Below are 14,037 nucleotides of genomic sequence, written 5' to 3' on the forward strand. Positions count from 1 at the left end.
TGGACATAATAGTACTTAAAGAGTTGATGTGACCAGGAAATGGTGTAAGTCCTACAAAAATGTTTCACATACAGAAAACACTGAATAAATATGAATTAATATAATTATCAGGAATAGTTAATACCCACTTAGAAAGTTTTGACTTGCAAAAGGATACTAAATAAGAAAAGCATTTTAGTACCTAGTCTCAAGACCCCTGATCTCAGTTCATATCATGTCTGTAGTCCTTACTGTACCTACAGATATCTATAGAATACCTGCTGTGTTTGTTTGCAGTGAATATTAAGAACATTGTAAGTAACATAAGACCTTGTTGTCATTGGAAGAGATGACTCAAGCAAGTATTTGTTCTTTATAAGTTAAGCTTTTTGTTTTCTGTTTTTACAGGCAAATATTTACACAGTTATTAAAGTGTATATTGGCAGTCTTGTCAAATTCAAGCCTGATACTTTGGCTCTACTATTTCTGGAATTGCTCACCCTTTTCATTTAAAAATAACAACAGACCAGTCACAAAAGCAGTCACCTTTAACTTCTGAATTCTCAAAGGCCATTTCCCAGATGCTTTTCGAGAGAGCCAACTATTTTCATGTCATTTCATGAAGGCCCATATTCCTCCTTTACATTTTGAGAGGGGAAAAATCACATTTAAAAAAAACCTCATAAGTAAAACTGTATTGTAACTCAATTGTAGATTGAAATGGTATCAAGCATTTCTCTCATCTAAACTTCGGTAATACATAGTTATTCCTTTAGAAATAGAGAAGCAGAGTTTAATATATGCTGTGCAACAGAGGCAGCATGTTAAAGAAGACAAAAGATTCTGTATTCAGAAGAAACAATGGCAGCTAATACTGAGAGCCTACAATAAGCCAGGCCTTTTCTTAAGCAATTTACAGGGATTTACTTCTCAAAATAATCTGGGAATTTGGGAACTTAATATCACTAGTTTACAGATAAAGAAAATGAGGCACAGAAGGATAAATAATTTACACAGTATAACACTGCTAAATGCTAGAATGTGAATTTAGGCAGTGTGTTAGTTTGCTAGAGCTGCCATAACAAAGTACCACAGACGGTGGCTTAAACAGAAATTTATTTTTTCACTGTTCTTGGGGCTAGAAATCTGTGATCAAGTTGCCAGCCGGGCTGTTTTTTTCTGGTTTTCTCATTGGCTTATAGATGACTGTCTTCTCTTTATGTCTTTTCCCATATTCTTACCTACATGTGTGTCTGTGTCCTAAATTTCTATTCATATAAGGATACCAGTGATTGGATTAGGGCCACCCTAATGACCTCACTTTAATTTAATTACCTTTTTAAAGACCATACTCCAATACGATCACATTCTAATATACTGGGAGTTAGGTCTTCAACATATAGATTTGAGGGGTCTTAATTCAGACCGTAACAGGCAGTCTTACTGGAGCCCACAACTTTATGCACTGTGTAGCACCAATTGTTTAATTAATCAACTTTAATATCAGACGTATATTTGCTTGCATATTATTTGTGCACATTCCTAAACTACACAAAATATTTATAACTTTTGTATAATTGAACTAGCAATAATATGATGAGGACATTGATCATCTTTTGAAGATCTTCAACTTTTAAGCATTTAGCAGAAATTTGTCCTGTATTTCAGAAGAGAAATTAAGATTAACTAACTTGTGCAAGGTCAATAATTAATGGGGACAAGAGTCAAACTAAAATCTGTCAGATTGCAGCACCCAAATTTAAACATTGGGCCGCATTGCCCTAACCAGTTTGGTTCTCTGTGGAGGGACATACGCATCACACATACAATATAAATAAATATTACAGTACTTTGATTCATGTGTAGTCTCAGATGTATGAAAGTGCTGACAAACAGTATTTTTTTAATTGAAGTATAGTTAATTTACTAATATTAGTTTCATGTGTACAACATAGTGACTCAATATTTTTAATAGATTATACTCCATTTAAAGTTATTATAAAATATTTGCTATATTCCCTGTGCTGTATTATTGTAACATTTATTTTATACATAGCAGCTTGTGCCTCTTAATCCCCAATTCCTATCTTTCCCCTCCCCCTTTCCCACTCCCCACTGGTAACCGGTAGTTTGTTCTCTAAATCTGTGAGTGTGCTTCTGTTTTGTTATATTCATTCATTTGGGTTTTTTTAGATTCTATGTATAACTGATAACATACAGTATTTGTTTTACTCTGTCTGATGTATTTCATTTAGCACAATACCCTCTAGGTCCATCCATGTTGTTGCAAATAGCAAATTTTATTCTTTTTTATGAATGAGTAATATTCCATATATACCACATGTTCTTTATCCATTCATCTGTTGATGGACACTTAGGTTGCTTCCATATCTTGGCTATTGTAAATAGTCCTGCTATGAACGTTGGGGTGCCTGTATCTTTTCAAATTAGTGTTTGTGTTTTCTTCAGGTGTATACCCGGGAGTGGAACTGCTTGATCTTATGGTAATTCTATTTTTACTTTTTTGAGGAACCTCCATACTGTTTTCCATAGCAGCTGTACCAATTTACATACCTCCCAACAGTGTTCAAGGGTTCCCTTTTCTCCACATCCTGCCAGCGTTTGTTATTTGTAGACTTTTTGATTAGAGTCATTCTGACAGGTGTGAGATGATATCTCACTGTTGTTTTGATTTGCATTTCTCTGATGATTAGCAATGTTGAACATATTTTCATGTGCCTATTGGCCATTTGTATCTCTTCTTTGGAAAAATGTCTGTTCAGGTGTTCTACCATATTGTTTTATTTTAATTGAGCTGTTTGTTTTTTAGATATTGAGTTGTATGAGCTGATTAAATATTTTGGATATTAACCTCTTATCGATGATACCATTTGCAAATATTTTCTCCCATTCAACCTACGTTGTCTTTTTGTTTTGTTTATGGTGTCCTTTTATTTGCAAACGATTTTAAGTTTAATTAGGTCCCATTTGTTTCTTTTTGCTTTGGTTTACTTTGCCTTAGGAGACAGACCCAAAAAATTATTGCTATTATTTATGTCAGAGATTTATATTCTGCCTATGATTTCCTCTAGGAGTTTTATGGTTTCCGGTCTTGTATTTAGGTCTTTAATCCATTTTGAGTTCGTTTTTGTATATGGTGTGAGAAAATTATCTAATTTCATTCTTTTACATGTAGTTCAGTTTCACAACCACCACTTACTGAAGAGACTGTCTTTTTTCCATTTTATATTCTTGCCTCCTTTGTCGTAAATTAATTGACCATAGACGTATGGGTTTATTTCTGGGCTCTCTAGTCTGTACCATTGATCTATATGTCTGTTTTTGTGCCAGGACAATATTGTTTTAATGACTGTAGATTTGTAGTATGTCTGAAGTCAGGGACCATGATACCTTCAGCTTTGTTCTTTATTCTCAAGATTGCTTTGGCTATTCCTCTTAGAACTGCTTTTGTTGTGTTCCATAAATATTGGAATGTTGTGTTTTCATTTTCATTTGTCTCAACGTATTTTTTAAAATCTCCTCTTTGATGTCTTCATTGTCCCACGGTTGTTTAGTAGTATGTTGTTTAGCCTTCATGTGTTTGTGTTTTTTTCCATTATTTTATCTTGTAATTGCTTTCTAGTTCCATACTGTTGTGGTTGGAAAAGATGCTTGATATGATTTCAATCTTAAATTTAAAGAGGGTTGCTTAGCTGCCTAACATGTGATCTATCCTGGAGAATGTTTCATGTTCAGTTGAAAGTAATGTTTATTCTTCTGTTATGGGGTGGAATGTTCTATATATACCTATTAAGTCTATATGATCTAATGTGTCAATTAAGACCAATGTTTCCTTACTGATTTTCTGTCTGAATAATTTATCCATTGATGTAGGTCAGCCCTACTATTATTTTATTACTACCAATATCTCTCTTTATGTCTGTTAATATTTGCTTTATGTATTTAGGTGCTCCTGTGTTGGGTGCATAAGTATTTACAAGTGTTATACCTCTTGTTAGATTGAGCCTTTTATCATTTTGTAATGCCTTTCTTTGTCTCTTGTCACAGTCTTTGTTTTAAGTTGTATTTTGTCTAATTGAAATATTGTTATTCTAGGTTTATTTCTGTTTTCCTTTGCATGGGATATCTTTTTTCCATCCTTTCACTTTTAGTCTGTGTGTATGTATATTTAGATCTGAAGTGAGTTTTGTATAGGCAGCACATATATGGGTACTGTATTTTTTGTTGGGGGGGGGTTGTTTGTTTTGTTCTTTTCTTCATTCAGCCACCCTATGTCTTTTGATTGGGGCATTTAGTCTATTTATACTTAACATAATTATTGATAAGTATACTTAATGCCATTTTGTTAATTGTTTTCTGATTGTTTTAATAGTTCTTCTCTGTTCCTTTGTTCTTCTCTTGTCCTATTCCTTTGTGATTTGCGGACTCTCATTAGTGCTGTATTTGCATTTCTTTTAATTTATTTTTTGTGTATCTGTTGTAGGATTTTGGTTTTAGTTTGCCATGGTGTGTATGTGCAATCCCTTCAAGAGTAGAGTCTCAGTTTCCCACAGCCCTCCTGCTCTTTCAGATGTAAGGTCTGCTGGTTTTTAAAGCCAGATGTTATGGAGTCTTCCCAGTGCCGGCTCCACAGCCTGGGGAGCCTTATGGGCTCAGCCTCCTTGCTCCTCAGGGGGACCTTCATGGTTGTGATATCCCACTACTTGTGCATGGCCACACCAACAGTGAGAGTTCTAATCAGACCGCATCTCTGCCCCTCCTACCCATCTTAGTGTGTGTCCTTTTCTTTATATCTTTAGTTGTAGAAAACCTGTTCTGCTAGCCTTCAGGTTTTTTTGAGGGATAATTGTTGTGTATATAGTTGTAGCTTTGGTGTGTCCATGGAAGGAGGTGAACTCAGGATTTTCCTACTTCACCATCTTGATCCAGAAACACTAAATCTCAATACTATATTTTAGATAATTATAAAAGACTATTAAAATGTCAATTTGGAATTGAGGTTTAAAAATATAATCCAACCTGTATAAACACATGGGAAAAAATATTTTTAAATTGCAGATAATGGAAATTTTAACAGTACAGATTTTCTTTTTGAAATATAGACACAAAATTGAGATTTGTGTGTGATTATGTAAATGGATCTACAAAAGCTCCCAATTTAATTTGTACAATCTAATTCTAGTGTAAAATGTCTATGATATGGCAGTATAGCAGAGATAAGGTCAGGAGATGAAGGACCAATTGGGAATGTAGATCTGAAGGGGGACTGTTAAGAACCCTCTGGCCAGCTAAGAAAGATATAGAGGACAAAGAAAAAAGATGATTACTTTGAGAGAGGTGAGATAAGTAGTTCTCTTTTCAATGGAAACTATGGCATTCACTGCAAGGAAGTCATGAGTTGAAAGCTGGCTAGGTGGCCAGTGATGAATGAATAGCCTGTAGATTTCTTAGAGAGTAGGGGTTGTAGCAGTACTAGCACATAAGAGACTGGCTGGTAATAGCTGAGAGATTGCAGTTTTGCTGGGAAGAACTGGATTAGATTCTCTGTCCCTTGAGTGTTATTTCATGCTGTGTAAAATGAGCATGAATTTAAATCTACCACAGTCAGGTACCTGACATTTTGCATTACTCTATTTTCCCAAATCTAATTAGATCAGACTTTGAGCTCCTGCTTGCCAGTATGGTCTAATCATTGGATTTTTAAGGAAAGTGGGAAAACTGAAAACAAGATTCTAAAGCCAAATACACTATAATGTTTGGAGGTTTCACATGTGAGTTAGATATTTGACAGTCAATTTCTATCTCTATGCAACAGGAATATGTAATGGTTGCTATATGCTTACTAATTTTTTTGTGGTAAATTTCTTAATATCTTATCATAGTTAAGAATATTCTCTGCTTTAGAAATTCCCAGACTTGCTGTAAGGGCAGAGACAGAAATTAATTGCCTAGGGAAACTTAATGGAAAGCCTTACTGTCAGAGAGGCTACAATTTGTTACTACATTTGTCACCGTCAGAGAACACATAAATTCTGCAGTCATTATGAGCAGAGGGGGTTTTTCTCCCAATCCCCCACTCCCATAGTTCTCTGCTCCCCACTATTCTCTGTGATACTACAGATTTATTTAATTCAAGTCTACTGATCATAAGTAATCACTATTATATTTGTGGATATCTTGACTAATGGAATATGTTAGTATTACTTGTGGATAATACCTAATTGGGTATGAGTGCATAAGGCACTGGAGTAGAAGTTAGGAATTCAGAACTATTTTGACTTGCTACAGAAAGTCTTGACAAAAGTAAATAGGTATATTTTCAAAGGTGCCTATATTAAAGAAAAATAACAAGGAATTGATGTATAATTTGAGTAGGAAAAAATCTAGAAAACAGTGTTTTACACATTTAGCCAAGAATGTATTGTTGATTTTAATATGTGTAAAATTGTCCCTAAACACTGATTAAATATTCAGAAATTGTGAGGTACTGCAATCAGTTGAATCTTAAGGTACACGAAGGAACATTTAAGGAACTATTCGCTATTCCCACTAAGTACAAAATTAGAGAAAATCAACTGTAATTAAAGAATAAGAGAATTGTTTCAAATACAAAAAAAATGAACAGTGGTTATAAGAGTTGTGAAATGCAGTAGAGATTTAGAAATAATAAAGACTGATTTTTCTGGAATGATCTGAAGGTAAATGGAAAGCCCAGTGCAGCAGTACAATCTCTTCTAATCTTTAGCTGAATGGCACCCACTGAAAATACTGGGAAGTTTATAACTGCAGATTTAACATTTTTTTCTTAAAATATTATGTGGGAAAAATGGTTATGAATTTCTGTCCTTCAGAACAAACCATGCATTTTTTTCTTAGTTTATTGCTAATATGGCATGAGAAGTTGGTCAGATTTCTTTCGTTTTCCCATTTCTTTTGATTTCCATCATCAAATGCCATGGACAACAAATTGTCCCTTGGATTAGAAGAGTTTTGAAGCATTTAAAAGTTTAATGATCGTCAATGGTATTCACTCCTTGAACAAAGTAGCTGTGGAAGCATACATTGACAATGGAAATCAATCAGTTTTAGTCAGCAGCAGCTTGCACCACAAGGAGAGATATGTCTGTAGGTGGGTATTCAGTCTTCATTTGACAAAATAGGCAGTTTCCTGGGACTAAGCATACTGAACCAGAACCAGAGCCAGGGTTTTCTCTTTTCTGGTGCATTCTGATGATTTCTACTTACCACTGTGGTCCTTGGACACAAGTCATGATTGTGTTGTTCAAAGAACGTTTTGTTATTATCAGAACGTTCATAAAATCATTTTCAATGGAAAACAATATCTAAAAAGACCTTAAGCGTTGCATTCTCCTTTTTAATTCAACAGTCATTATTGAATCTCTTTTCAGTGCCAGGGTCTGTACTAAGGGCTATAACATACACAGAAACAATATAAGGAATCAATTCGATAATTTAGGAATAAATTGCAAGTTGAAGAGTCAAAATATAAACATACTGAAGGTCACACAACAAAGAGGTTAAAAGCAATGGTTCTTATGTTATAAATATTTTTGTCTTCAACTCCGATTGTCCACAGATAGTTCATCTGCCTTGGCTATTAATAGAGATAACAGCGTTTGTAATAGCTAGTAGTTGCTGAACTCTTACAGACATTTGTCTTATATCTTCTAATCCTTATAACACCTTTACAAGAGAGGTATTGCTATTTATTTTTTAAAGATGAAGAAACTGAGGATCAGAGAGGATAAACATCTTGATCAAGACCACAGAGTTAGAAAGCATAGCCTGGCTTTGCCTGGCAGTTGAGCCCACATTTCTTACCATTATACTTTCCACAGATAAGTCCATATGCTTAAAACTTGTTTTTATTTTTATAAAAATTTTTGAGACATTTAAAAGTCTTGTGCTGCTCACATTCTTTCTAATGGCTGAAAAGAAAGGAACAATGGATAACTAACATGATTATGTGACCTTATCAGACATTGTAAGCTTAATTGACCGTTAGGTATCTCTTGACTTTTTACCCAGATTTCTTAGTGACCTGCCGATATTAACTCATAAGCATGTTACTGACCCTTTTTCATTATTAAGCAATCCTGCCATTACCAAGTTGCTTCCTGTAATTTTATTTGCAATCAGTATGGCTGGTAGCTCATGTTATCTGCAGTGGAGTTTCCCATTGAGATGTTTCAAGATATTTGTTCCCAGAAAGGTTTTAAGAGTACCTACAAGAATGTGGCTCTGAATTCCAGAAAACAGAAAACTTAGGAGGACAAAGTCAAGGCATATTTGTGGCTTTTAAATATAAGAATTTTATATTCATCTCCCATAATTCTTTAAAAATTCTTTGATTCCATGAGCCCCTCCAGATATAAATCTTGGGTTGAGGGATTTGCTATAATCTTTTTCCTCTTAATATTTACATTATTTGCTGTGTAGGAGTTAGTGGTATGTGGGATGAGTGAATAGGATCTTCACCATCATTATTAGCAAATAATTCATCATGAATGAAATACATATCACCTACTCATGGGCGGCTTTGTTCAAAATGGTTTGAACATATGCTTTCTCAGCATTAACACATCATGATGCCCAGAGTTCCCACTGCAAAAGGATTATTTGTTAAGCTAATGGTTAAGTTGCATGAATTATTTTGCAAGACCAGAGGGTAATAAATAAGCAGAATGGATAATGAAAGAGACTCATTTTAGACACAAGAATCTCAATTAAAACAGTAAATCCCTCCAGTCCCAGAATCTGGACAAGGGAGTAGCTGTTGCTATTAACCTGACCTTTTATGAAGATAACAAAAATGTTTCTAAGAATACTGTAATACACACTCTGGAATGAGGAGTACATACATTTTACCATGCAATTAATTCAAATATTTATACATTCAATACTATGTGAAAACAAAGATGTTCTTAGTTATATTTTACTTTCTCATGTAGCTAAGGGCACTTGGAGCATCCTCTTCTATGATTAGTTGATTTTTCTCTATATTTTCACCATTGTTCTTGGCTTATATCCATAACACTTTTTATACTAAAGGCTTCGTTATTTGCAGGTTATTTGTAGCCTCTGCTAATGTGTGGTCCAAAAGCCATGCCAAATAGTGCATCTTTATCAATTAATAGCTAAAAAGAATTTATCCCTCTAATAAACACTGCAGAATTGCCTACTGACATTGTCTTTGCTCATAAACCTCTTCATTTTCCTGAGTGTGCTTCACCTGTGTTTTCTCTGATAATCCCATCAATGTGACCTTCTATCCTAAGATAAGCCAATAGATTTTTACAGTTTTTGTTAAAAAGATCCACTTCCTAGGTGAAGTTAGAGCTAATGGTGAGTTTGTTAGGAAGAATGATGGATGTTATAATATGTTTTAGACAAAGGATTGATAATATATTCTCTGCCCCAACATTTATTATAGTGCTATTATTGTAACCTAGAGCAGCTGATAATAATTATATACAAGCCAAAAAATAAATTATTTTTATAATGAATGAAATAATTTTACTTTTTAGACCAAATGATGTTAGAACGTGTTTATGATCTCTCTTTTAAGAACTCAAAGGGATAACAGCTCAATCATTGAAACAGTGGTTGAAGGAGAACTTGTAGGGCTCTAGGGCTCCACTATTCCAGGCAAGTGTGATTTTAAAACAAATTGTAGCATGCAAACAATGCATGCCACTGCTGATCTTTAACCCCTCTTCCCATTCCCCAGAGCATTCATCTCTTCCATCCAAAATGCTCAGTGTCTCAAGAATTCTCGTTGTGACATAGAGTTCCCAATTCGATGCCAGACATGAGTAGTTTCATGTGTCCCTTGCCTCTTTGTTGCCACCTTTGCTCTATTAGCATTCTACTTATCACGATGATGAGTGGTAGCACGTTTATCCTTAAGAATTATGGACCTGGGATAAGAGTATACATGGAGGCCTACATATTGTGGGGCTTATTATTTATTATAAATCAAGCAAATGTTATTCAATAAAATAAGTTCTATCCTCCCATTTTGATGGATATATCTTTATAACAACCTGGAAATCCAAGTGAAATGCTAGTATTTTTGGACTCCTCAGGAATATGGTGGCATAGAGAGAGATGGCCTCCAGCTTGCAGCCCCTCCTTCACCTAGTTCTGTCCAGTTTTGTGAGAGGTCTTGCACACAAGTGAATGGTCACTCTAGTCCACACGTCCAGGATCCATACACTCTCCCCTTAAACATCTGCACCTGGACCACCCATCTTTCTTAACTGTATGCAAATTGGTGGCACAGTCTGTGGTCTGAGGGACAGAACAGAACTGGGAAAGATGATATTACAGGCCCTGTACTCGGGGGGCGGGATGTGGCTTTTGAGGAATGGAATTCTGGGTTCACAGGGGTTTGGAGCCTGATCTGTCTAGAAGGGGGCATTGCAGGCTGCGGGTGGGTACTCCTCTGGACTCCGTAGATTACCTAGTGGTGAAGGTATGGCCAGAGAAGAGCCAGAGTGTTCAGCAAACAGTTGTTGGTTTCTTACTAAGTACTAGCACTGTTCTGGTCCCCTGGGAAACATGAGTGAACAAATTAAAATGTTTGCCCTTATAGTGCTTGTATTCTGGGAAATAGAGAAAAAGACTATAAATACTAAATGTAGTAAATATATAAACTATATAGTATGTTAGAGTGTGAGAAGTACTGTAGAAACAATAAAAATTAGAGGAAGGAAAGATGGGAGGGTTGCCATGTTAAATAGATCGGTCAGGCTTGGCCTCAACTGAGAAGGTAGATTTGAGCAAAATCTTGAAGGCAGTGAGGAAATCAGCCAAGAAGATAACAAGAGGGAAAGAAGCTCAGGCCCTTAAAAGTACAGTGAGCACCTCGAGGTAGGACCATGCTCAGCATGTTGAAAGAACAACAAAGAGACCAGCAAATCTGGAAAGAGTGAGCAAGGTGTAGAGTTAAAAAGAGAAGTCAGAAAAAGAACGATGACCAGATCATACAGTGTAGCACCGTCCAGGAGAAATACAATGAGAGCCATAAAAATGTAATTAAAAATTTTCATGTAGCCACAAAAAAGGTACAAAGAAACAGGTAAAAATCAACTTTAATAATGCATCTAGTAAAAATCAGTTTATCTAAAATGTTTTCATTTCAACATGCAATCTTTGAAATCCAGAGTGTATTTTACAGCGACAACACATCTCAGTTCATACTAGCTACATTTCAGTTGTTCAGTAGCCACATATGATTAGTGGTTGCTCTACTGGACAACACAGATATAGGTTTTGACTCATCCTTGAAAGGACTTTGACTATTACTCTGAGTGATTTGGGAGGCATTTCAGTTTTAAGAATTGAAGTGTCATGATTTGATCTATGTTTTAAAAACATCAGGGCTAGCCTTAACTGAGAATACACCAAAAGGGATCAAGAGTAGAAACAGGGAGACCCGTTACAGTAATCTTGATGAAGAATGATGGTGGCTCAGAGGATACCAGTGGATGCCCTAAGTGGTTGAATTGCTAATCCTTTTAAAGATAGAACAAATAGGATGAATTGCATTTGGTGTGGGAAAGGGAAGTCAAGAATGATCCCAAGACTTTGGCCTGAATAACAGGTAGGATGGATTGACATCAGCTAAGATGACCAAGACTGTTGGCAGGATGGGGAAGGAAGATAGATGTTCAGTCTTGGGAAGGTGTATCTGAGAAGCCTATGAGGCATCCAAGTGAAGATGCAGAGTAGGCTTGGTTGTGAGTCTGGAGTTTAGGAGAGAGTTTGGAGGTAAAAGTTTGGAGATCATCAACCTTAAAATTGGGTAAGACAAGGGGGGAAGAGTAGATAGAAGAGAGGACCAAGGACTGAGCATTGGGACATCTGAAATTAAGAGATCTAAAATAGCACGAAATTGACATTAAATAATATCAAATATTTGAGCACCTTTGAATTATGATTAATTAAAAGAATAAGATGTATATCCATTACTGTCATTATTTGCATTTTACTAAAAACTATAGCTTTAGATGAAGCCTAAAGCCTTTTTTGTGACTTTTTTTTGCTTTAAAATGTCTCACAAACCTTTAAGTAATTAACTTATATTATAGACAACTACATCTAAACAATAAACAGTCAAAATAAAAATAGTGGTTGTAATCAAATTAGAAACCATAATCAGTATCTAATGCATATTTATATGTATATATATATGCATATATTCGCCAGAGATGTATAAGGCAATTGTTCTTTGATAACTATAGATTTAAACACTAATATAGCAGCTTGAAATCTGTCCCACAGTCTACAGTCTACAAACTAATGCATCTTTGTTTTATTTGTGATAAGCTTACCAATTTGTTTTTTTTTAAATATAAAGTTTGATTGATGGTTATGTGTTCTTACCTCATTTTAGTCTGTCGAAGAATGAGATCTTTATTCCTTTCATTATATTCAGATCTCAGATATGAAGAATGCTTCATACAATAAAATTCATTCTTTTTACTATAAGCACATTCATGACTTTTAAAAAAATACAACTAATTCTTCAGATGAGATTCTAACCCTTGTGATCTTGTGTGTCAAGGCAATTATTTATAGTATAATGTGGAAATTAGTGTATTCAATTAAAAGCTGAAAATTAGAATTAAATAACTCATTTTTATCTAAATGACTACATAAACATACTGACAAACAGTTTTAAATTATTTAACACAGGCAATTGTTTGTGTCTTTTCAGTCTATAAGAGAAGTCACAGGCTACGTGTTGGTGGCTCTTAATCAGTTTCGCTATCTGCCTCTGGAGAATTTACGCATTATTCGTGGGACAAAACTTTATGAAGATCGATATGCCTTGGCAATATTTTTAAACTACAGAAAAGATGGAAACTTTGGACTTCAAGAACTTGGATTGAAGAACTTGACTGGTAAGGAAAATATATTAAATAGCAAATGTACTCTTATTATCAATATAATAGATACACACATATGGGTGTATGGTTTCTCCAGTGTGTATTACATTGAGGAACATTATAAAGCATTGAAATATATACTATTTATTCATTTTATGAGAAACGATGCCCTGCGATGCCCTTGTTTTATGTACAGATATTGTAAATGCAGTCTGACTGTATCGCAGCTGAACAGAAGTACGCTCGAAGGAAATGCTCAGTGACTGAAAACTGAGATATGAAGCAGGTTTAAGAATGCTATGTTTGGTGGTCTTAGGTGAACAGTGGACCATATCATCAAATCTCTGCAATAATACCCTAACTCTCACTTTCGTTACAGCTCAGTAAATACACAAACCATTATATCTAGTTCCACTAATCTAGCTTCTTGTATATAATCCCTTATTTTTGAAAAACATATCTAATGTATTAATCCAGTTTTGATTTCTTTTATTGAGTAACTCACTAAATGCCGTTAGTAATTCTTTCTCAGAATGCTTTAATATCATCAGTGATTTTTTCCCCCTAAGATTGGAAATAAGTAATTCCTAACAACTTAAATTATCATCTTGCTACAAAAAACACTTTGCGGGAATTTGTTTTGTAAGCTGGTCCTTGCAATCCCATTGATATCTTTTCAATTCATATAGTTCAGAGTTTTGGTACAGGGATTCTAATTGTGAATTTTGCCATATGTGCCTGTAACCAAAATGCACGAATTAGTAATTATATCACAGTGGGAGAAAGGAGTTTGAACTATTGATTTAATCTAAATTAATATGATCTATATATTTTGCATCAAAATATCTATTGACTTTGTGTGTGTTTGAGTCCACACAGTGGTGATGTTTCTTGATATTGGAATCTGAAATATTTTAGAAGTATTGCCTTAAAATATTAAGAAACAGATAAGATTAATATTGTCAGGTTATTAAAATTATATGCTTCTTTTATTTACAGTGGACATAAAATATATAATTTTAAGTTAGAAGTAGCTTCATAGTTACCCAGACATGAGCTAAAATTGGGATATTTTGGATGAAGGAAGGAGTGTTGATTATGTTATTTATTTTGAACATGA

General features: G+C 34.7%; 1 protein-coding gene across 1 annotated transcript in view; it reads left to right on the forward strand.

Annotated features, from left to right (window-relative positions):
* The window catches only part of ERBB4 (erb-b2 receptor tyrosine kinase 4), a 1,107,258-nt gene that overhangs the window by 595,096 nt on the left and 498,125 nt on the right, over nucleotides 1–14,037 (forward strand). Inside the window, exon 3 of the mRNA XM_068543793.1 lies at nucleotides 12,746–12,932. Within this exon, the coding sequence (XP_068399894.1) occupies nucleotides 12,746–12,932 (187 nt within the window). The remainder of the gene's footprint in view (nucleotides 1–12,745; nucleotides 12,933–14,037) is intronic.

This window comes from Eschrichtius robustus, chromosome 5 (genome assembly GCF_028021215.1).
Source record: "Eschrichtius robustus isolate mEscRob2 chromosome 5, mEscRob2.pri, whole genome shotgun sequence".
Taxonomy (NCBI): domain Eukaryota; kingdom Metazoa; phylum Chordata; class Mammalia; order Artiodactyla; family Eschrichtiidae; genus Eschrichtius; species Eschrichtius robustus.